Source organism: Chaetodon auriga, chromosome 16 (genome assembly GCF_051107435.1).
Source record: "Chaetodon auriga isolate fChaAug3 chromosome 16, fChaAug3.hap1, whole genome shotgun sequence".
In the NCBI taxonomy this organism is placed as follows: Eukaryota; Metazoa; Chordata; class Actinopteri; order Chaetodontiformes; family Chaetodontidae; genus Chaetodon; species Chaetodon auriga.
In genome coordinates, this window is record NC_135089.1 from 15,545,691 (window position 1) to 15,570,770 (window position 25,080).

Here is a 25,080-nt window from a genome sequence, read left to right on the forward strand (position 1 = left end):
TGTCAGTCAGAGCGTCACTCACTCCATCTTTAAGTCACTTACAGCCTGACTTCCAGTCAGTAAATCAGCCAGTCACTTAGCTATGGCACTTAAACACTGAAGCAGACTGACACCAAGACAGTTTAACTAAGCATCATTGTCCACTCGTCGGGTCTTTCGTCGCCTTGACAAACATGCGCGTAGGACAGACGCAAAGAGAGACGGAAGTGTATCTGTTTCCTGTATATGTGCATGGGTGTGTTCATTCACACACAAGCATGCACAGTGGGTATCACAGAGCGGCACTCCTTGATCCTCATTCATTAATGAATATGTGTCGGCATGCTCAGAGAGGAAAAATGGAAAGAAAAAAGACAGAGAAAAAAAGCTACCAGTAAATAAGCAAATCAATTAGAGAGGGGGGATCCATGCATTTATTCATCCCTGCAGTCCTGTCATCCTATCATTTGTATGGGTCTCCGGTGACGAGGACGGGCTTCCATTCATTGCTGTTTAAACTGGCAATACAATGAGCTTTAAAACAGTCAGAACTGTTCAACCGCCTGCGGCACGCACACAAACACACGCGCGCACACGCAGACAAGACGCTTACACATGTTCATAGGATGTGCATACACAACAGAGTCACGTGAACAGACATAAACAGGCATACGCCTATGTACAGTACATGCACACACACTCCTGCATCCACGTGCACACTCCGTGTGTGAAGTGAACTGTGAAGCTCAGACCGCCTTGTGTGGAAACCTCGCTGGAGTGGAATCATTAAAAACGGTCCGTGGCTCTTTAAGTGGCGTCTCTGCTTCTCTCCCGGGCGCGATTCTTCACGCATCGCTTGCCAATCTCTCTCCCCCTTTCTCTTCATATATTTCTCTCTCTCTCTCTCTCTCTCTCTCTCTCTCTCTCTCTCTCTTTCTTTGACTCTTTCTTCTAACTAATCAGCGCGGTGCATGGGGCTGCGCAGGCGGAGGAGAGAGGAGAGCAAAGGGGAGGATAACGCTACGCTTCTCGTCAGCACTCAGGACAGCGCCACAGCGCGCTCCAGTTCAGCACCATGGACAGCTCAACCGACGCGGCAGACGCTCCCGACGCGACAGCGGCAGACGGCGCGGCATGGCTCTGCCTTAAAAACCTGAAAGCTGCATTTGAGACATCAGAAGCGGTTGGTTTGTGAATACATCTGATCAAGATTATTGTTTTCTTATTTATTTTTTTTTTTTTTAGAACACTCGTGTGTAGATATAACCCAGCATCGAAATACAATGAGTTTGACCACTTGTTAGCTTCTTTTATCTCCTCTGCTCAATGCTGGTGGTCCAGGTTGCTGACAGACACATAAAGACATGCCTCTGATCAAAAAAAGCCCCACTTTAACTGAAACTCAAAATACCCTCTCCTCTGTAGACTGGAGCCCCCCCACCCCACATTCTTTATAGCCTACTGACGGCGTTGCGGCGGTGGGCGGGACATACAGCACTGACTGCACGTGATTAGCTCCTGATGGGTGCTGTCACTCACGAGCCCAATCCGAGCCGAGCGGTGCGGCCTCAGGCGGAGTTTGAGGAGACGCGCGGTTAGTTTTAGTTTGTGTTGGTTGGACCGAGAGGAGGAGGAGGAGGAAGACGAAGAGGCGGAGGAGGAGGAGGAGGCGGAGGAGGCGACGGCTGTCATTTTTTTTTTTTTTTTTTTTCGTTTGTATCAACGGGCACGTTTCTCGGGAGCAAACCCAGGCGGGTGTAGCTGTCCTACAGGCTCCGTCGGCAGGCGTCTTCTCGGACGGTCTGTCCCGTCTGTGGTTGAACTTCGGCGATGAGAGAGAGCGAAGGCGGCTGCTTTGGACCAGAAATTTGATTTATCCCGAGTTGGTCTTATTTTTTGGTGCCTATTTAAAGCCCGTTCAACTTAAATAGCCGCGCTGCGCGTCTCTCCACTGCAGATAATCTATGAAAAAAAAAAATGAATTCGTATTAGCGGCTGCGTGTTTGGACGAGTTTCCGTAGCCTATGGACATCGAGGAGGAAGGGGAAAAAAAAACATGTCAGTGAGTCAACAGCTGGAGAAATCACACGACGGAACTCGGTCACCGTCCACTCTCTCTTCGTAGCTGACGTATGGGCTTTATTCAGTCGTCCATTCATTCAGAGGGCCTAATTCAGCAGGAACCCGAACAAGAATAAATCCACTGTACCGCCTCATATATTGGCGCTGCTGTGACAGAGACTGTCGGAGGAGGAGATCTTTCACCGGTCAGGAGAGCCAGCGGTGAGTGAGGGGCGAGCCGCCTGAACACTGATGTTTTAGCGGAGCCACATTAGAAATCGTCTCCCTTGACATAAGCTGTGCGGTGACATCAGTGAAGAAAACAAACTAACCCCCATTTTTGTTGTTGTTTTAAAGATGGAGTCCCCCCACGCTCTTGGCTGTTAACGGTTAACAGATTAATAAGGGTGCTGTTTTGGAAAAGCAGCAGCAGAAGTTGAAGAAGAGAGATAGGAAGGAAGGAAGGAGGGGAGGGAGAGAGGGAGCAAGGAAGGAAGGAAGGAGGGAAGGAGAAGAAAAAGAGAGACAGAGGGAAGGAGAAGAGGAGAGAGAGGAGAAGATCTCCAGTTACTGGCGGAGAACGCGGCTCTAACGCAGCTCGCCCTGCCAAACCCCGGGACTAATAAACGGAAGGAGGGGACGGAGAGGCAGAATGTGGCATCGCCGTTTCCCTCCACTCTGACTGAGTGAGGGCAGCGTCGGGTAGTCGGGGACAACCGGTGGTCCTTAAACCCCCGGTGTGTGTGTGAGTGCGTGTGTGTGTGTGCGCGCGCGCGTGTGTATGAGGGTGGTGTTGGTGGTGGTGAAAACCGGTTTTTGATGCGCGAGAAAGTGACGTGCCGCCCTCCCACCTTCCCGCCCTTTGCCACGAGCCTCTTGTCAACTCCACGGACAAGGCAGCCAAGTACTTCATTTTTCTCTCCATACCTATAAAATCCCCACATTTTACCCATAGTTTTATTTATTTTTTGAGTGCCTGTCCCCTCACTCTGGCTCTGCAAGTCTCGCGGGATATAAAGGAAATAAAAGGCTGAATCTAAAAGAGAGGAGAGAGGGGGGAAAATATTAAGACAAACAGGAGCCGCCTATATGAAGATGCTGATGTGTGACCGCGGCGTCCAGATGCTCGTGACGACGGTGGGCGCGTTCGCCGCCTTCAGCCTCATGACCATCGCCGTCGGTACCGACTACTGGCTGTACTCGCGCGGGGTCTGCCGCGTGAAGAGCAGCGGCGACAACGACACGAGCCGCAAGAACGAGGAGGTGATGACGCACTCCGGCCTCTGGCGAACCTGCTGTCTGGAAGGTACGTGATCAGTCTGACTGACTGGCTTTCCGTCTCTTATAGCGTCTCTCTGCTTATGTAGTGTTCACGGACACGTCTGTCTCCGCTGTGTAGCTGTCTGTTTTTCTCTGTCTGTTCCTAGTGTCTGTCCATGAGTGTGTAAGTCTCTCTCTGTCCCCGTCTCCAACTGTCTGCCTCTGTCTATTTAACACCAGAGGAGCATTGGTGTACCTAGTGCGCGTGTGTTTGCCTGTGTGAGTGTGACAGCATCCCATAATCCCTGAAACTCAGGTCTTAAGGAGCTGTCCTTTCCTGAGTTCACCCCGGCATCCTTTCCTCTGCAACACAATAAAGCAGAATATTTATTGATCATGCCTACGATGAGAGTTCTGCTCTTGTTGTCATCACACTGCATAGCTGAAGGTACAAATAAAGCACTAACAGGCACAAACACAGACAGCTGGCAGTGTTATTAGCCACTCAGCTGCACCTCTAACAAGTACCTGGATCTGCACACTGTTGCCGGGACTCTTGCACACAGTGTTGCTGGGAATTTGTTCTTTTGAAGCCATCTTGTTGTTCTCTTGTCAGGAGCCAGAAAATACTAATTTGGGCAGGTTGGTGCTGGGATCGGGTGTGCACTTGGCAACCACTACAGTTGAGAGAGACCTGTCTACTTATGCATTGTTACAAATCTCATTGTAAGGAACCAGACATGCACACTGAGCGCTTGAGAATAATGTGTGACTTTCTTTTACTGGAAAGAAGTTGGGTGCTTTCTATTGACTCCTGACTAATGACCATTCTGGAGCCAGAATCTAGTGGCCATAACAAGGACTGCATCATCAGGCACATTCACATTCAACACACAGGTGTGTCGATTGTTGCTTGTTCCTGCTGCATCAGAGCCATTTTTGACGTGCCACAGTCAGATCAACCAGTCAGAAGTAGTGGTGTCGCTTCACCTGTAAGAATGTAACATTAGTGCCAACTTCATATTTATTACTGTCAGTCCGAAGTACATTAATGTCTTTTCTGTTATGAGTTCAGTGCTATAACCTCTAACGTTTGAGTTTGCACATTACTTTTGGCACTTAATGTTTGGTATATGTCCTTATTTTTCATCGTTTAATTACAAGGGATGTGTTTGTGTGGCTGTAAAAGCATGACTGAATGGGGTGGTCGGCCTGGGTTTCAGGGTTTTTGTGTTTTTCCACCTCTCCGGTTCATTAACCAGCTCTCTCATCTTGTGGCTATCCGGTGAAAATCAAAACCTAAGTCTTGACCATAATAAAAGTACAGGGTGCAGCGATAATTGGACCAATTAATTTAGATTAGATGCATGAGATTTTAAGAGGAACGGTGGCCTTTTTTTCTGATTTCTAATTCAACTGATAAGCAGTTAAGACATACTTCATAGCAGTATATGACAAAGCGAATGAAAGCAGTAATATTGGGGTGCATCACCATGGGAAGAAGTTTGAATTTCTAACATTAGAGTGTGTGTGTGTGTGTGTGTGTGTGTGTTTGTGTGTGTGTGTGTGTGTGTGTGTGTGTGCTCGCTCGTCATAGATTTGAGCCTGGGCTTTGACCTTGGCTGCATGTCGTCCTCCTTCTCTTTCCACCTTCCCTGTAGTCTTCCCTGTGGAATCTGAAATGAAGCACAGACGCCATAACACCATTTTAAAATGTAGCTTTTAATGTAGGAAATCACCAATCATCAAATCACTTGTCTACAGCACAGAGTTCCAGCTAAATCCACTGAAACCCACAAAATTGAATGGCTCTAAACAAGACTTGGTAGCAGTTATTTATTGATATGAGGCAGTTTTTTTACTAGAGGAGTACAAAGACAGAGTTCAACCCAGATTATTCTCGGGTGTTTTGGTGGCGAGCTTCCTGTTTAACTATGGAGCTGTTTGAGGGTGATATCAATCCTTGCATCTAGCTCCTTTTATGACAACAAACAAATGACTGATATTTCTTTAAAATTGAGGGTGAGTTGCGTAAAGTTGTGGTAAATGTAGATTTTTTGGCATTGGATGCTTCGTTATGATTTCACACATTATTCACTGGAAATGATTTGACTTTGATCCTCTGAAAATTCTCTGCATAGGGGCAAGTCAACTTTGGTTTCAATTATAATTAAAAAGATACATTGCCTCTGGTAGGGGCATGCACGTGTCTTTCATGGCTGTGTGTGTGTGTGTGTGTGTGTGTGTGTGTGTGTGTGTGTGTGTGTGTGTGTGTGTGTGTGTGTGTGACGCAGCCAGACATAACCATCTCATTCTGGGGGGCATGGAAGGCTATTACAGGGCCAGATGGCGCAGGTATAAGGCTTTATTGAACACGCACTCTCATTTACATACACACAAAAGTACACACACACACACACACACACACGCACACTTGTAATTGAATGAATAAATAGACAAATTCTAGGATATTCCCAAGGCACCAAATAAGCACAGCTGCGGGAGCAATACGCCAAGTTAACACAATGTCAGCACAATGTCAGTGCATGCACATGTGCACACGCACACATGCACACACACACACACACACACACACACAGACAGACAGGCTCGCATGCGTCAGACACAAAAGCATGCAGATGCACATGCACCCATTCATGCACACGCACATAAACCATAACACAACTAAAGTGAATAAGTTCTCTTATCTCTTCTCTCATTCTGTCCATCTTATCCCCCCTTCGCTCATTCCGGGTCCCTGGTTGTCACGGTTTTATAATTCATAAACGCCTCATAAACTGACAGGAAATGGATGTCTCTGACTCGTGTACATGTAGCTTGTACTCTGCCTGACATCAGAGAGTGAGTGAATGAGAACTAGAGCGAGAGAGCAGGGTACAAAAACATCATGTATGCAGTGTTCTTACAGTAAATGTATAGAGCAGTCATGCATATGTACTGTGCAGCATATAGCATGCAGCACATTTTCCAGTGGCACAGTTTCTTTTGCAGACAATATGGAGTGAGAGGAAGAAAAGGCTTTAAGAAGCATCCTATTTTATCAAAGAAAATATAAATATGGTTGTGCTAAAGGGGACTATAGTGTGGTTTGTTTTCAGTGGTGTAATGCTTATTGTGTATCCAGATACCTTCCCAGAGTCAAAAGAGGAACTAAAGGTAGCCTAAGTGCCACACATCCAATAAAAAAAACCTTCCTATCAACATGTATTTTTCATATTTTTTATATAAAATGTACACAGCACAGCACATAGGAAGAGTATTTAAGACCCGCAGCGTGTTCCCTTCAAAGTAAACGTCTGTACTGGATCCACATGTTTTACAGGCACTTGTAATGTCTTGTCCTCCAGATATAGATCACTAAAAACTGGGTGTAAATGGAGTCCATGCTACTCTTAGCGTAGTGAGCTTTAATGTGCCTTTTATTCGTGATAGCATCTTTGTGGTTCCTCTACCCGCCGACAGTTTGTGTGTGATCAGGTTGGGATTTCTGGCGTGCAGTGAATGTGTTGTTGTGTGTCTGCGCAGGTGTAGTGAGGTGTTGAGCTCCGGCTGTGATAAATGAGCACAAGAAAGCCAGGAAATGAGGAGAGAAGGTAGGGGAGGGAGGTGGAGGATGGAGACAGAGCTTGAATGAAGAGAGACCAGAATGTGCATGAATGAAACAGGGGAAAGGGGTGGAGAGGGGTGGCGGGTGGAAAGTGATGGATGAGCTGTGCATGGCCTCTGTTTCAGGTGAATCTCTGGGGAGTGTTTGACCACGCTGGGGATCTAAATGATCACCTGGTAATAGAGAGAAGGAACAGGGTTTTAAACTGAGAAATGATCACCCAGGTGGCTGCAACAGGAAGGGGAGAATGAAGAAGGGGGGAGGAGGGGGAGGGAAGGGAGATCAGGCACAGAGAACATAAGGAGGAGGGAAATGTGCTATGTGGAAGAGTTTGGAAGGAAAATAAAAAGAACAGGGTGAAGACAGATACACTGCATGGCCAAAAGTATGTGGACCCCCTTTTCCTCATACCTGTTTTTCATGGCTTGGGCTAAATCCCTCCGTTCCAATTCAAGGGTAGCACTCAATTATATTTTCGACATTAGTTTGGGGATGAGCCATTGCTGTTTCAAAGCTGCAAAGCCTTCGCACACAAAGCCATATCCATGAAGATGTCCATGAAGCCCTCCATCAGTGCCTGACTTCACTAATGCTCTTGTGGCTGAATGGGAGAAGATTCCTGCAGCCAGCTTCAAAATCTCCTGGCCAACTTTCCCGGAAGAGTAGATGCTTTTACAGCAGCATGTTAATGTCCACTGCTTTGGAATGAGATGTCCACACACTTTTGGCAATGTAGTGTGGCTGAATGAGAGAAACAAGCATGTACAAAAGTGAGAGGAGATGAGAGAGGATGAGGGGGAGATTGGAAAGCGATGAATGGATGTTTTGGTAATGAGAGTACAGAAAAAGAGGTAGAGTAGAGGAGGGATGATGAGAAGATTTGAAACAGGAACAGAGAAATGTTTTGGAGAATGAGAGAGAGAGAGAGAACCAGAACATGGGCCTTTGAGAAAGAGCAGACTGAGGGAAGGGGGGAAAGGAGAGAGAGAGAGAAAGAGGAGAGGTGTGCAACCAAGCAGAACCTGTCTCGTTCTCTTTCATCAGCCATCACCGTGGAAACTAGCCTCTTCCTCTCCCTCTTTTCCCCTCTCTCCCGTCTTCTCTCTCCTCCGCCTGGAAAGAGGTAATCAGAGAGAGCGAGAGAGGTAGGAGCGGAGCGAGAGAGAAGAGAGAGGACGAGGCACAGTCACCCACACTGAGCTGTCAGAGGCGCTCTGAGGAAACAAGCAGTCCAATTTGCTTTGCTTTTCAACTTCCTTTCCTCGCTCTTGCTCACTCCCTCCTCTTCGTCTCCTCTGTTTTCTAGTTGACAAAACGCTTTATATTCGGAGTGAATGTGTTTGTGTGCGCATGTGGCCGGGTTGAGACAGGCCACTCGCACCGGGCTTTTGGACTGCACATCCACTGATTAGGGGTCGCTCCCCTGGGACCGAGGCCGTCCTCACCACAATAACTACAGCACTGGTCAATTGATCAGATGCCTAAAATGAGCTGTGTTTATTTTTTACTGGCGCAGACGTATTTTCTCTCAGAGGCAAAGGAGAAAATAGTGTGATATTGTTATACCACCAGAAAAGCTTGAGAGGAGGTTGGGTAGTGGAGCATATGGAGAGTGTGATTTTAACAAAGTAGACTGTTGTTGGATTGTAGGGCTGTCTCAAATACTATTTTTGGGTCTTCAAAGCTTCAGTGTAAATTATCCCTGATTATTCGAACCTTTGACGGGGTCGTTGCACAGCTATCATTACTTTCCTCCTCAGTCATTATTTACTTTTATCCTTTGCTATTATTGTAATTGGGAGTCTAATGAGAGATGAAGACAGGAGGGAAGACATCAGTCACTGTCTATTCTGGCAAGGATAGTTTTCTGCTTGTTCTGCACTGTTCTGTGCACTCGAATCACATGCACATACCTGGTTTTTATGTGTGTGGGAGTTTTGAGATTAAACAACATTGAGTGCAAAGATTGAGTTCAAACGAGTCCAAAGTGACTCAGTGGAGACAGGTCCAGAGAGCAGGCCGACAGGGCGGGACCGACAGCAGGTGGGAATGAGTCACCTGAACACAGACAGGAATTCAGGTAGCAGACAAGACAAAAAAAAAAATGCTGACAAGGTGTAGGCAGTTGAGGCTTGATTGCTTGATTGAGCACACCTGTGCTCAGGAGGAGAGGAGGCTAGGCCCAACCTGTCGGCCACACCCTGCAGTAACACAGATTCAGACAAGACAGACAGGAGAGAGACAGACAGGAGACAAAAGGATGGGGGAAAACACAGGAGAAGAACAGGAGAAAGGAGAGAAGACTGCACATCTCCACAGCCTCAGCTAAGACTTTTTTGTTTAGTGCTAATTAGTAAATATTAGCATGCAACCTAATGAAGGTATTTAGCATGGTGAACATTACCTGCCTAACAACATGTTAGCATGATGATGATAGCATTTAGATAGCATCTAGTCGAGTCCAAACCATCTCTGACATTAATCCAGTAACTATAGCAAGGAAAGTATGAACTATTGGAGACATCAGCACTGACAGATTACCTGTTCGGTCATGGAGTACAGAGAACCTGTTGCTGGGAATGCATGTGGTGTCCCTGCTGTGTTTCAACAGCAGCTGCGTTCTGGAAAAGCTAAAATCCTTTAATTCTAGGTTGAGATTGGCATAGTTGTTACAGTCAGCCATTTTTCTGTAATAATTAAGGTTGTATTAGCGCAGTGGTTCTCAAAATTTTCCTGTCAGGCCTTTTGAAGCCAAAAAAAAAGTATCTCCCTGACATGAACTGAATCAGCTGGTGAGAATATTGGAGAAGCTAGAAACAAAAAGAGCTTCTTCAGTTTTATGAGCATGAAATGCATTTGTCTTTTGCACATATTGCCCATGATTTACTGTTCTGCAAATGAAATATACAAGTTAAGGTTTTACACGCAGAAGACACAATGCTCTTCCACTGAAGATAAACCTGTGAGCAAGACAAGCTTGCTCGTATGTCAGTCAAATACTGCAGCTTTGACACATTTGCCTCAAGACATCACCTGATTTTTTTTTTTCCCCCTTCCTGTCAAAGACGTGTCTATCTTGTACTGTGCGTGCTGCTTTGATGTCTGAATAGATTTTACTAACCTGGATCTTTGCTTACATCAGAGCACTCTTTGTTGGTTATTATTACTTCAGTTGTCCTTGTTGTTTTGTAAGCATAATTTACAGTCATTTATGGCATTTCTGTGTTTGACCTGTAACTGTGTGTGTGTGTGTGTGTGTGTGTGTGTGTGTGTGTGTGTGTGTGTGTGTGTGTGTGGGACAGAGTTAGATCAAGGACAAACAGCTGGCACCTCATGACCAGCTCGTCACAATCGCGGGGGCATCTGGACACACAGTGTTGTTTGTGTTGGTCTCCTTTTTAACCTTGATTTGAGGCACTATTTTTTTTTTTTTCTAGTGGAATATTTCCAGTGTTTAGTATGCATACCACATTGCTTGCATGAATTTCACTAGTAGAACTAGACTGATACATTCATTTGAAATCATACAGTATGTTAAGTGTTCAGAGTTGTCCCTTTGATATGACAACACTGCTTGACTATAATGATGTTATGATGATAATGATAACTAAAGAGGTTGGTGGAAGAAAGACAGCAGAGAGAGCAGGCTAACCAGCAAAAGTTGGAGATGTCAGAGAACTGAGGAGAGACTGAGGAGAGTGGAGAAAGAGGTATGGAGAAACAGAAAGTAAGATGTGGTGTAAAACTAAATAATAAAAGTGTGCTTGTAGCTCGGCACTCTAAGGAACAGCTAGCAGTTAGTCAGGAGTCGGTGAAATGGAAAGTGTTTTGCCTCTACCTCTCGTCTTTTAGCCCTTGGATTTGCTGTACTACTGTTTTAATACATACTTTCAGAGTGTGTGTGTGTGTGTGTGTGTGTGTCTCATGAACCCTTTCAGACATGCTGTAACATTGTTGGCTGTGTCTGTCAATTCAAGTCTCACTTTTTGGCATTCAAGCAAAGGTGTTCTGTGATGCCTATATTCAAATGTGAGCAGGAATTACTATTAGAGGTAGTACAAGTACACATTCTTCTCTCTTTACTGTGGTCTTTATTTGGGAATGGGATCTCTAATCATGACGTCATGATTTTACATCGTAGAAATGATAATCCACAAGAGGCTGTGCACGTGTGTACGTCCATGTTCATATGTGCATCTGTTTGTACATAAGTGGCAGCAGCAGCGTACTGGGCCCAGTAGGTGAAACTAACCACATGACTCAGAAAAAACACTCTGAGACACATACACAGGCAGGCAGTGCACGCACACACACACACACACACACACACACACACACACACACACACACACTCACACTGGACTCCCATCCCCATTCGCTGTGTCCCATAATGCCTTGCTGTGGTTGTGGTTACAGCTTCCCTCAGGCCATGTTGACCTTTGTGAGGCAGATGTCTCCTGATAGATGCTCCCACTGTGTGTGTGTGTGTGTGTGTGTGTGTGTGTGTGTGTGTGTGTGTGTGTGTGTCAAATAAGGGTGGACGATTTAGCTTAAAATTCATATCACAGTATTTTTTCCTTGTTTGTTTGTTTTTTACGGTGGAAAAAGTTAACATCCAGCCTGCTCTGGTTAGTTACATATCTTCAAATGATGCCCACCGTTCACACAGTGTGTCTTGACTGTCCCTCAGTATGAAACATTGCAACTTTGATCCAGCGTTTGGGTCTGCAATAGATGCTGTTTGCCGCAGAACATGCTAACACCAAATTCAACAGGTTAAGCAGCAAAATAAACAATAACGCAACATAGAAATGGCAAACTTACAGGTTCCAAGTTTGGAGTCCTTATCGATCCATCCTTGCATTTCAGTTTTGAAGTAAATCCTACTTTAGCGAACTGGCCCTCTACGCAGTCTGAAGTGAAATGATTAGCACACACATGTGGCACAAGAGTTTTGAGTTGTTGTTGTGGGGACATTTAAATCAAGTTCAGCCACAGGATCTTCACGTCCTCTAATGGCAGGAGTACATGCATTTGTGTGTGTTTTTGCTGTCTTAATATGTGTGTGTGATTGCTCAAGTTCATCAGTTTTTGTATGAGTGAAAGGGTAATATGTGTGTCGGATTTACACAAACCAAACCAAAAATTAGTTTTTGTCTGCCACAGCATGCATGTATGTTCTGTAAATCATTTGTGAATCATTTTGACCAAAAATTTGAAAACACAAGGGAAAATGACTATTTAGATGTTATAGTTTCACGATGGCTCCCCCGAGTTTTGCATTAATTTGAACATGAACAGTCAGTCATCACTGTGAACACACGTCTTGTCCTGAGCCTTAGCTTGTTCAACGAATGACGGAACAAACATTCACTGGGGAAAGGTTCATCACTAATGTCAGTTTGCAACTGAACAGCTAATTAGCTGCTAAGCTGCAGAACATTAAACAGCATATAAACGTTCCTGCAAATCTCTATGTGGTTCGGTTAAATGCTGCTGGTGGTTCTTACTCTTCAATATCACTAACGGCATGCTGTCAGCCCATGGCAGAGCCCAGGCTCCAGCTTCAGTTTGTTTACTCTCTCGTTCGCTATTGTGCAACATCAACTCTCTGGCAGCCTGCCAGCTGCTGTCAATCAACCACAGACACGACATGCCCCTCCAGCCAGCTGAGACCAATAAGATCATTTCTGATATTTCTCCAAAGACCCTTTTTCTACCTTTTTAATGATACGAAACTATGAACAGTGCATTCAAAAACACTGTGACATTATTTAGACTGTAAAGTTTACCTCTGATGGAATCTAAGCAGTAAGTACCATTAGCAACAGAGAGGACGTAGGTTCTTATATATAAAGAATAATATCATCTACATAGTACAAAATCTTACCTTCTATACCACCTCATTATTCCTTCTATATGCAGCTCACTATGAAGAGCTAGTGGCTCAATCGCAGTGGTTATAATGATAAGAGACAGGCAACTTTGTCCAGTTCCACACTGTAAATGTAACTAAATGCTTAGTTATGTTATTATTAGTATGAACAATAAAATCTTAATCCAGTATGCAATTAAATGCTGATATAATTTCCCCAGAATTCTACTGTGCACATTTCACACTCAAAGTGGCCATTAGGAACAGCACTGGTCCTTCAACATGAGTGAGATGGTTGTTTGCTGAAAACTTGAGGAAAGGGCCTTAATCATTGCAATAAGAGGGCAACAACAAGTATTCCTACATGTAAGATACACTTAGATTGTGTTGGTTAGACAGTAGGAATCCTAGTAAGGTGAAGCTGTGTGGGTCTGCTTTATTGGTTTTGTTTATTATGTTAAGCCCATATGTATTGATGGCTTCTTATTTTTACCATCTGCTTGAGTGCCTTGCAATGGATTTAGCTGTATAAGCCACATCCTCGCCATTCTCCATTAGTCATAAAAGTGTTATGATGCAGATTAGGTATTAGCATTTGTTTTATACTGAGCGAGGTTGCTGCTTCATCACCCCATTTGATAAATGTAATTTCATATTGTTTTGTTGAAGCTTTTGTGTAATGTTGACATTGAGTGAAAGACACACTGACATTAAGATAATTCAGAAAGCTTTTCAGTGACTTTTCTCTGTGTCTGCCTTCCTCTGTCTACTCTGGAGGTTTTGTCCTGAGCCAAAAAGCTTAGTGATATTCAAATAAGCCATTGCAACCTGGAGGGCTAATATCATTGAAGTTGAGGTTTATAGCATAATCAATCTGAATTAACATTCATTCACACAACACGCTGGCTGGGAGACATGGAGAGAGAGAAAGAGAGCGAGAGGGAGAAAGGGAAAAGGACAGCAGACTGAGAAGGTGAAAGCAAGGAAAATGGAGATGTTGATGTCAAAGACAGAAGGTTGAAAGTAAGACAAAACTACACAGGAGAGAAAAAAAGTTAGATGGAGGGATAAATCAGTCCAACGGTCTGCTCCAGCCTCGGTTTGTTGACAGCTTTTCGATTCCTAAAACAAAATATATGCACCTTTTCAAGCCAATCTGTGTGATGCATATTCATAAATTGTTGCTGGTCCTGTGTGTGTGTGTGTGTGTGTGTGTGTGTGTGTGTGTGTGTGTGTGTGTGTGTGTGTGTTGCAATGGTTTCTCTTTGATGAGATCATAGACTGGTTGTGACACTTGACATAAGCCTATGTGACAGCTCCTGACTCACTCACTGATACAGCATTTGGAGGTAGCCCTCCAAAACCTCAGTGTGGGCTGAGGGAATGCTGCGTGTGACACATGTACACCCACCAGCGCTAGCCGATTGGACGGATATTTCAGTAATCTGCGACTGACAGAGTCTATCACCTTTTTGTTTTGTTTTGGGGTTTTTTTTGTCATTTCGTTTTGCTAATTTAATGGTCTGCCTCTGCAGAACGAGGGAGAGCCGCTGCTGAGAGTGGCAGCGAGGAAAATGGCCATGGTCCAAATGGAGAGCCAGAATATTTTCACAGGGTTAATTAAGGGTCTATTTCAACCAAAGTTGGTGATTGTTGGAACGGCAGGACAGTTTTGGTGAGTTTTATTTTGTGTCTGCTGAGTTTGAATTAAGTGTATTTTATGATGAGTTAACAAGGCAGTTAAGCTCATCTAAGTTTGGTGAAGGAGAGAAACTTGAATTCAGAAGGTGTGTAGTTGTATTTTATAGGTTTAAGGATGTTCCCTTTTTCCCAGTCCATGCTGGGATACACTTCAGTCCACATGTCAAACATGTCTCAGCCAAAGTTGGGCAATCCAATAAATTTGTTTTTTTGAATCATTTTTCGACATGAATATGCATCTGTATCCAGAGCTGCATCAAAATACAGATAGTACTGGACATTCATGGAAATTTTAAGGTGCAGTATTTCATCAGAGAAGTTTCAAGAACCCCACTGATGTTAAGAAATCCTTGAAAAAAACCCTGAATCTGCACCAAAAATGATTGACCAGTTTCTTCAGCTGTGACCCAACTCCCAACCAGTTTTCATTAAAGCCGGTGAACGATGTTAGGTTTGCATTAGTCTGTCTCACGAAACCATTTGTTCCTACTGAAGATGTAATTCCTTTAAAAAAGTATATACTTTACTTTCTAAGTCTAAATAATGTCATAAAACAGCGGGGCACTGCTCACACAGTGAATTCATTGGGGACTATTTTCAGGTGCGGATTAATAAACATTTTGTGCCTTGGTAAATACTAATGACAGGAAAATAAACTGTGTGGATGTGAGCTCCAGAAATCTATTAAACACTTACAATGGGATCAGATAAGTTCATTAAAGAAACATGTGCACTTCTCCTGCACCGACCTTCAGCCGATGCTCTGCTGAACAAAAGGGCTGCAACGTTTTTGTTGTTTGTTTTCAAGGGTGAATGAACTGACAGTGAGAGACTGAAAATACCAGAATGATTCAGACATGAGGTGATTATTTTGTTTTTGCCATCACTTGAGTGAAGGTTTTTTTTTTGTTTTGTTTTCCAAATCTGAACATGGATCAGATCAGTTTCAGGCACAGCGTCCTTCCTGGTGCAACACACAAACTGTTGCCTTGTTTTTTATGTTATTTAAGTTTTCATTTTCAAGCTTTAATTGCAGTCAGCTCCATGTGCTGTAAGATCGTCCTTTTGACAGTAAAGCTACAGTATTTCACTTTATACTTTAGGCTACCTATCTCCATATACGCTGCCTTCTCCGTGTGTGTGTGTGTGTGTGTGTGTGTGTGTGTGTGTGTGTGTGTGCGCACGCACGCACGCACGCACGTTTCGGGTTATTTTTAGCAGACCATCTTTGCTTTCTAGAAAGTAATAGTGTGATGGCATCCCACTGAGAGACAAATAGAAGCAGCCATCTATCTCTCTGTTTCCTTCACACCATCCATGTGTGTGTTTGGTGTGTGTGCGTGTGTGTATGTGTGTGTCTTATTGTTTTAAAGAGTCCCTGTGCGCTGTTTGTTGCTCACACACTATCATGATGAACATGCTGACCTGGAGGTCCAACACAACCGTCTTAATGACTCTCCCTGTGTGTGTTGGGGGGGCAGGGTGTGTGTGTGTGTGTGTGTGTGTGCGTGTGTGTGTGTGCATCGCTTCACTGGCATTTCATTGCATGAGGCCGTTTGCTGCTCTATACATCAGGACGGTTCGATACATTAAAAGGCAGGAGGTATAATAAATTTGCGGGCCGACAGACACGAGGCTGAGCTCTGACTGATGATGCTTTACACCTTCATGCACCCAGCAGGAACGGCTAAACCAACAAATACTTTATGTGACTCCACTCAAACCAGACCACATTAAACAATAAAGAAAGCAGTACTCTGTTTTTTATTATCAGCAAATCCCACGAAAAGGCTGAAACCAACAATGAATTGACCCTACTAACAAGTGTTGTCTAAAGCTAAAGCCTGATATATGTCTCATTCCTCTGCACCACAGAGCTACGCAGTCATCCAAACACTATTTAAAACACATCAGTGAGCCACACTGTTGCACTGACTGACACATTTTTTTTTTTATTAGGATGAACATGGGCACTGTAGTTAGTCCACAAGTACCATTCTGTTACTCACCAGCACAACAATATGTTTTAATCCTGGGCTGTAAATAGTCCCAATAAAAGCACTATATTTACTCATTTTTAGTAAGTACTTTGGGGAAATTACTTAAAAAAAAAAAAAAAAAAAGAAAGTACATAGCCTCTTTAAAAATATACTCACTCACTCACTCTCACTCTTCAGGAATGGACACATTGTTGATTTTGGCTCACTGGCTCTCAGGCTTATTCTTTAATAATCCTCAATTAGTGATATTATCTGTGTGGTTTAAGGCTGCAGCTCATGATTATTTTCATTATGATGAAATTGTTGATTATCTTCTTGATTGATTTATTATTCGTGTGGCTTGTAAAATGTCAGAGAACTATGAAAAATGGCCTCACAAGTTCTCAGAACTTCAATCCAACAAACACTCCAAAACCCAAAGAGTTTACTGTCACAGGCAATTAACGAGACCAGGAATTATTCAGATTGGACAGGCTGTACCAGAAAAATAACAAAATGATTTATCAGTTCTCAGAGTAGTTCTTCGTTCATTTTTTTTGAGTGTGGTTTTCCTCCAGTCGGTTTGTAGTATGTGGGTTTCTGATGGACATTTCCTTTGTGAACCAGCATTTTAAACTGAAAAGATGAAAAGGTGAGGATAACAGTGTTAAGAAGGTGTGTAAACATGAGACTGTATCAAATACTTGTGTGTATTTGTTGAACGTAAGAACATAGCAAAACAGACTTTGGTTCATATGAACATTTTACAGATTATTACTTTATTAAATATAGATATCAAACACTCGATTAACGTCTTTTTCATCAGTTGGATCTCAGTCAGAGGTTAGTCACCATCCCTGACTGCACGAGCTGCGTGAATCAATTTATGAATGATTTTCTGAGTGTGGGTACTGGAAAGAACCTCTTCATATGCAAATAAGCAATTAGGTCGAGTCGTTCGTTGTTCATCGGCAGCCTCTATCCTCCCATTTCTCTCTAATTCTACCGTGTCGTTTTACCACCAAACCTCTTTCAACCGCCACTTCCTCTCTCTTCATCCTCCTTCATCTTGCTTTCTCTCCTCTTCCCCTACATCCCTCCTCAGTCCAGCCCCCCCCCCCCCCCCCCCATCTCTCAGATCCCCTGTGGTGTTGACCATGTGTGAATGGGACTGAATGATGGGTGGGAATTAAGCTACATGCAGTGTACACACACACACACACACGAACACACGTCCACATGCACACGCGTAAGGGATGCTGTGTGTGTGTGTGTGTGTGTGTGTGTGTGTGTGTGTGTGTTGTACTAAGGAGGATGAGTCACTCTCTGCCCAACACATGGCACGCTTGTAGGAGACTGCATCCTAGTCAATACATCACAAACATGCAAACACACGCACACACACAGACACACACACACACACGCATACCAACCGACATACACGATATAAAGGCTTTTACTCACATGCATGATTGATAGTGTTCATGTATCAGTTTAATGAGCTTGGTTGATGTCTGTATTTAAGTGCGTGTTTTTGTATTTAGAGTGGTAATTGTGTGTGTGTGTGTGTGTGTGTCTGTGTGTGTGTGTGTGTGTCTGTGTGTCTGTGTGTGTCTTTGTGTGTGCTGGGTGTGATAAGGCTTTTCATTGGTGTTTTCCACACACGCCCTGAAGGCTACAGCTCTGTCCTGTATCATCTGTCATCTCTTTCTCTCTCCGCTGGTTCTTCTGCTTTTCACGTACAGTATATTCATGAACATGATTACTGAGGTTCACTGTCCTGAAAATATGATTTGATGCAGCATTGATTATTGACAAAAAATATTTAAAACCAACAATCCAGCTCCAATACCTGTGTTTTCTTACTACCATAATGGACATTTTCATGACTAAATGATTAATAGTTTAATCAAAACTGACTGATACAAGTAAGTAACACTCTGTTGAATTATCAAATTTCAAGACTTCACCTCTCTGCATTTAGCATGACCACTAGAAATCCAGAGTGCGTGTGTATGTGTGCATGCTTTTTTTTGTAAAACAAATGCTATTTAATTTTCTCTCATGGAGCAAAAAAAGGTCTGAACTGACATGCGCTTCTCCTCTGCAGGAACGTTCAGAGGTGTGTGTAAGAAGATTGATCACTTCCCAGAGGACGCCGACTATGAAGCAGATGCTGCTGAATACCTCCTCCGTAAGTCTGATACAAACGCAAGCATGTGGAGTGTGCATACACATACGTAACATACGTACATACAGACACTGTGATATTCACAATCAGCCTCAGCTTTTAATGGCCACCGGCCATTTTTATGTTCCAGAGTTCTTGTTATCCTTTTCCTGTAACCTCAAACCTGTTAACAACATTTCATCCAAAGAATCCTGAAAATGGCAGTATGATGTTTGTTCCATTCACTATTTTGCTAACATAAAAAAAACACTACAACCACGAGAATACAGCAGAGTCTGACCTTTCCTATCGAGTTATCCCATCAGGTCCCAACCTTGATTTTGAGAAAATCTGGAATATAGAGAAAGATCTGTCCCATTGTAGTAATACACACAAGGCAACGCTCATTCACAATGCCTTAAACTGACAGTATAACATGTATCTCATTTAATAGATAGAGAAATAAAGGCTTTCAAGATGAAGTCTGTCCTGCCTAATTAAGAGGAGGGCAGAGAGATGCTAACATTACCATAGGTAGCTGTGACTCAGGCCTATATTAAACATAAATTGCAACCCCACAAATTAATGTAGTCAGTTCATTTTACTACAGTAGATATAGTTAGCCTTACTCTCCCAGCTTACAGTAGAGCAGACAAACGGTCTTTTATGCAGAGAAACATTGACTTGTGTGCATCCAGCACGGAGGAAATAGCTGAAGATGTGAGAGGACTATCTCACACAACACTGTCTGGCAGGCATGAATAGAAGCTACAAAACAAGCGGGAGGAGATAGATGAACAGAGGGGGTATAATGGAGAGAACAAGAGATGTAAACAGATGGCAAGGTTTTTATCTCCAAACACATGAGAAAAATGCAAAGAAAAGCATTGGCAGGATGAGAAAATGACAAAGGGGAGAGGAGGGAACACTTTGTTATTTCCAGAAAGAGTAATCGGACAGAGGTAAATCAGGATGCAGCCACAGATATACACTGAACAAAAATATAAAGGTGACACTTTTGTTTTTCCTCCCATTTTTTATGAGCTGAACTCAAAGATCTAAAACATTTTCTATATACAAAAAAAAAAAACATTTCTCTCAAATATTGTCTATGTCTAAATCTGTGTTAGTGAGCACTTCTCCTTTGCCCAGATAATCCATCCCACCTCACAGGTGTGGCATATCAAGATGCTGATTAGACAGCATGATTACTGCACAGGTGTGCCTCAGGCTGGCCACAATAAAAGGCCACTCTGAAATGTTCAGTTTTATCACACAGCACAATGCCTCAGATGTTGTAAGTTTTGAGGGAGCGTGCAGTTGGCATGCTGACTGCAGGAATGTCCACCAGAGCTGTTGTCCGTGAATTGAATGTCCACTTCTCTACCATAAGCCCTCTCCAAAGGCCTTTCAGACAGTTTGTCAGTACAACCGCGGACCACGTGTAACCACACCAGCCCAGGACCTCCACATCCAGCATGTTCACCTCCAAGATTGTCTGCGTATACGACAGCGTGTTCCAGTTCCTGCCAATATCCAGCAACTTCGCACAGCCATTGAAGAGGAGTGGACCAACAGTCCACAGGCCACAATCAACAACCTGATCAACTCTATGTGAAGGAGATGTGTTGCACTGGCAAATGGTGGTCACACCAGATACTGACTGGTTTTCTGACCCCCCCAGACCCCCCCAATAAAGTAAAACTGAACATTTCAGAGTGGTCTTTTATTGTGCCCAATCTAAGGCACACCTGTGCAATATTCATGCTGTCTAATCAGCATCTTGATATGCCACACCTGTGAGGTGGGATGGATTATCTCGGCAAAGAAGTGCTCACTAACACAGATTTAGACAGATTTGTCAACAATATTTGAGAGAAATGTTTTTTTTTTTGCGTGTGTGTATAGAAAATGTTTTAGATCTTTGAGTTCAGCTCTTGGAAAAATGGGAGGAAAAACAAAAGTGTTGCATTTATATTTTTGTTCAGTGTAGATAGAGGATGGGTTAATGGAAAACAGAGAGGAGGGGGCTCGGTCTGTTCTTTCTCCCACAGTAAACAGAGTAAAGATGGACGGAGCGAGAAAACAGCAACAACAACAAAAACAGGGAAAATGGATTCAGCCTGTGCTTCTTTCTCATTGCTCCACTGAACACAGAGCAACATCCCCAGAGGCAGCCAATTAGATCGCAGGCCTCAGAGCTGGCCAGCCAATGGGGAGCGGGGACCTAGTGACCGGCATTTCATACAGCCCAGGGGTGTGGGCCACAGGGGCGGGGCTTACGCGCTCAGCCGTGCGACGCCACTGGCCACTGCAAATGTCAGTCATGCTTGAAATGTTTTGGAAAGCAAGAAAGACTAAAACAGACTGAGGTTCTGGAGCACAAATGCAAAGACGTTACTCACAAGATGATTCCAATTGTTTTTTGTTATGATACGCCTGTGAGGTATGAGAGCGCAACATCGAAAAATACGACACCGCTCCGTTCTGCATGACAAGCTGTTTGCAAATATCCTTCAATATGGTGTCACACCATGGACACATATGGGGTGCTGACAAATATTTCACTCCTACTGCAGCCTCGCTTTCGTTTTCCTCATCTCTGCTATTCATTATTTTTGCCTTGCATATGTGTCAGTGCGGCTCTCCATCTGTCTTGGTTTTTGTCCATCTTTTCCCTCTCGCATCCATCTCTCTCTCTCTCTCTCTCTTTTCAAGCAAGGCCTCTGAATGCTTTAGCATGTTCTGGATTCAGACTCAGTCAAGCATGTAGCAGCACACTGGCCCGTGTGTGTGTGTGTGTGTGTATGTGCGAGTGTTCAAAGTGGCACATTTTCCATAGGTTTAGCTCCATCCTCCAGCACAGTGGATCTGAAATGAAACAGTGAATATTACATGAAAGCACTGACTGTTGGAGAACCTGATGACTGTTTTCTACACAGTCTGAGCAGTTCATGTTAATTTGTCCAATTGGTTTTGGTCCTCTTCAATACAGGGGATGAAGGCTACAATACCAACCCTGCTCACCCAATATGTTGCTGCATTTTCTCTTTTTTATTTCTTTCCACAAATATTGTTTGTGTGTGTGTTTTATGTCTTTACGCAGCACAAAATGTTTGTACCTTTCAGATATAAATGTGTTGCCACTCTATCTTCTTCGTGTGTGTGTGTGTGTGTGTGTATACAGGTGCTGTGCGTGCCTCCAGTATCTTCCCCATCATGAGTGTGGGTCTGCTGTTCCTGGGGGGGCTCTGTGTGGCCGCCAGTGAGTTTTACCGGAGCCGACACAACGTCATCCTCAGTGCAGGAATCTTCTTTGTCTCTGCAGGTTAGTCTGCACTCTGTGTGTGTGTGTGTGTGTGTGTGTGTGTGTGTGTGTGTGTGTGTGTGTGTGTTTCTAGAGTGAAGGTGCAAGGGCTGTCAATCATAAGGGCTCCAGTGTACGCAAAGTCTGACCTTTGGAGCAGGAAGGTGTTGTTCTTTGTTAAAGGACTCATCTTGACTCATGTTGACCTCACTGCAGAGATGTGATCAGGTTCTGCTGAGGAAGAAAATCCACATAATATTTATCCTAACAGGTAAATTCATACCTCGGGTCGGACACCTGAGGTACGTCCATGTCTTCCAGGATTGAGCTGAATAGCTGCTGTCTATCCTGATTTTATTTGGTTTGTTACTCAAAAAAAAACACCTCTTGTCCTGATTTCCCCACAGGAAGCATGAAAGCAAAGAGCACTGATAGTTTAGATATGAGGAGTTTAATCATACAATAGATCATGTATGAGATTTTTTTTGTTGTTGTTTTGGTTTTAGACTTCCAATGAAAAGGTTTACATTTTTGAAAGCAGCAAATCTGTTGAAACCGATTTTCTCCCCCATTTGTTCGTTCCCTCACATCATAAAGTTGTGGTGTTTCTTGTTGCCTCTGAAGGCAAAAACAGCTCAGAATATCCTGCTGTTAACAGAAAAGGCTAAAAAAAACCCACAAAAATCTCTCAAAGTTTGAAAAAGAGTCAAATTTTGATACAGTGTGATTTTCACTTTTTGATATTTAAAGTATTGATAATTCACAAAACACTAAAATCCGATAAAGATCCCGCTGTAATCTTCTTCTACACTTAAAATGGAGACTGCAGACTTTGTATGTGGTTGTTCTTAGTACACGAGGAGCAGCTGTTGGACGTGTCCCGATGTTCATCTCCATGACAACACTGTTAAACACAACATAGCAGCCATCTTAGCTGCAGCACTGGCCAAATATGTCTGATCTCGAGGAATTTGAATACAAGGATGCCCGCTGCATTTCAAAGAGTGTGCGTGTCTAGGAGTGTGTGCGGTTTTTTTTACTGTGGCACCACTTTAAACAGAGGAGATGCAGAACACTCAAATATTTGTCGAAGAAGCCCGTCAGGCATCTAAAGCACACGGAAGGGCCTGTGTGAGAAGCCGGAGTGTGGAAATGGGGCACAGCAGCCAATTAATCAATCAGCAAGAATACCACAATGCCGCTGTGATGCACCGTGAGGGTGTGGGAGCGTAAACACACATACATCCTCACACACATTGTCTGTCACGTGGATGCTGACACAGTCTCTCCCAAGCACACACACACTTGCGCTCTTGTCCCTGACACACACACAAAGGGTTGTAATTGCTGTTTAGTGGGATGTGTAGGGTCCCATTGGGTTTTGTAGTGAATTCATGGAGCCAAATTGGTAATTATTTACCACAATACTGTGGGGCTGATTCTGGTTAATTACAGCTGGCTAATTGTCCCCATTCTGTGCGTTCCACCACACTGCATGAGCACTGTATTCTGGACTAATGATATGGAATAAGAGAGCCCAGCTGTGTGCAATGACTCTCTCCAACGTTTCTATCAAGCTCCGCTCCCTCTCTCTGATGCTCTCCTATCGTTATTTGCTTTTTTTCATTTGGCTGTGGCTCCGTCACTCCTCCTCCTTTCCACACATTTCTCTCCACGTTTTTTCGTTCACAAATTTTACACTCACTAATCTGCCACTTCCATCATATGTTGATTTTCAGCCACAGTAGCAGCATAGCACGGGGGGTTGCAATGCCAGTCAGATGTCCATGTCCCCCTCTGGAGGAATTGTAATAGGCCTTTGGTTTATGACCAAATACCTGCAAAACTGATGACATTAGTTGCTAATATGCTAAATTAAGATGTTGAATATGTTGAACATTATACTTAGCATTGTCATTGTGAGCATCTTAGTGTGCTGATGTTAGCATTTAGCTATTGCACTGCAGGGCCAAAGTGCACAGAGATGCAGCCACAAATGCACAGCTGTATGTTTTTTAATAGATTCTCATGCATTAACTGTATATTTGCTGGTGTTTTGTTTTCATTTACTAACAATCTCTGTCTCTTACAGTTTTTACATTATGTGCTGCTCTTGTTTTGTTTTGTCTGGATGAATTGGTCACACTCACACACTTCTCTTTCTTTCCTTCCCTTTCAGGGCTCAGTAACATCATAGGAATTATTGTCTATATCTCAGCCAACTCGGGTGACCCGGGCCAAAGCGACAGCAAAAAGTCCTACTCCTACGGCTGGTCCTTCTACTTTGGCGCCCTCTCCTTCATCATGGCGGAAATGGTGGGCGTGTTGGCCGTGCACATGTTCATCGAGAAGCACCGCAAGCTACGGGCCAAGTCCCGTACCGAGCTCATCAAAAAGTCCGCCTTCAGCCGCATCCCCTCCTACCGCTACCGCTTCCGGCGTCGCTCCAGTGTGCGTTCTTCCGAGGCCCCCAGCCGCGACGCCTCCCCGCTGGGGAAAGGTGGCTACACGGGGCCCGCCGCCTCTGAGATGCCTATGTACACGCTGAACCCACGCGAGGCAGGCAACGCCGGCACCAAAGCTGGCGGCATGGGCGGGCTGCTCAACTCAGAGAGGGAGTTCCTCCAGAGCAGCACGCTCACTAAAGACTACAGCAAGGACCCCAACCGCAGGACCACGCCCGTCTGAGAGGTGCTGGCTGCAGATATCGCCCAATCAGAGTATCAAAGAGAAGGATTATGAGAAATATAGGGGGAGTGCAAACAGAAGCAGGGGACAGACGGGGTTATGGGGTGGGACAAGGGGTTTGATAAACTTTGACTGTGAACTGTGAACTTTTAGCCTTTGAACTGTGAATCCTGAGCCCTGTGAGAGTTTCAGCGTGTGTGGTAGGGTTGGTTTTGATGGAGAAGTTGTTCCCAACCCCACTTTACCACATATCACTGTAGTTAGACCTGTAACTCCTTACACAGGAAGGCACATTCAATTTATGCTCATAAATTGACTTTCTGGTTTTTCAAGGTGGAAAAACGGGATTGACCCAAGTTTGAAATCATATCCGAAGTGGTTTTGCTGTTTGGGGCAACTTCTCCCAAAAAAAAAAAAGAAAAAAAAAAAAGA

At 43.9% G+C, this 25,080-nt stretch overlaps 1 protein-coding gene across 1 annotated transcript; it reads left to right on the plus strand.

Annotated features, from left to right (window-relative positions):
* The first annotated feature begins 1,697 nt into the window (after window positions 1-1,697).
* On the plus strand, window positions 1,698-25,080 carry cacng3b (calcium channel, voltage-dependent, gamma subunit 3b). The gene is made up of 5 exons (XM_076752152.1): window positions 1,698-2,262; window positions 2,398-3,346; window positions 18,594-18,677; window positions 21,841-21,981; window positions 24,140-25,080. The coding sequence occupies exons 2-5, from the start codon at window positions 3,130-3,132 to the stop codon at window positions 24,646-24,648; spliced, it is 951 nt and encodes a 316-aa protein (XP_076608267.1). The 5' UTR covers window positions 1,698-2,262; window positions 2,398-3,129; the 3' UTR covers window positions 24,649-25,080.

Coding starts and splice junctions, on each gene's coding strand:
- cacng3b (XM_076752152.1), top strand. CDS start 3,130: ATGAAGATGCTGATGTGTGACCGCGGCGTCCAGATGCTCGTGACGACG. Junction 18,678..21,840: donor TGCTGCTGAATACCTCCTCC/GTAAGTCTGATA, acceptor GTGTGTATACAG/GTGCTGTGCGTGCCTCCAGT. Junction 21,982..24,139: donor AATCTTCTTTGTCTCTGCAG/GTTAGTCTGCAC, acceptor CTTCCCTTTCAG/GGCTCAGTAACATCATAGGA.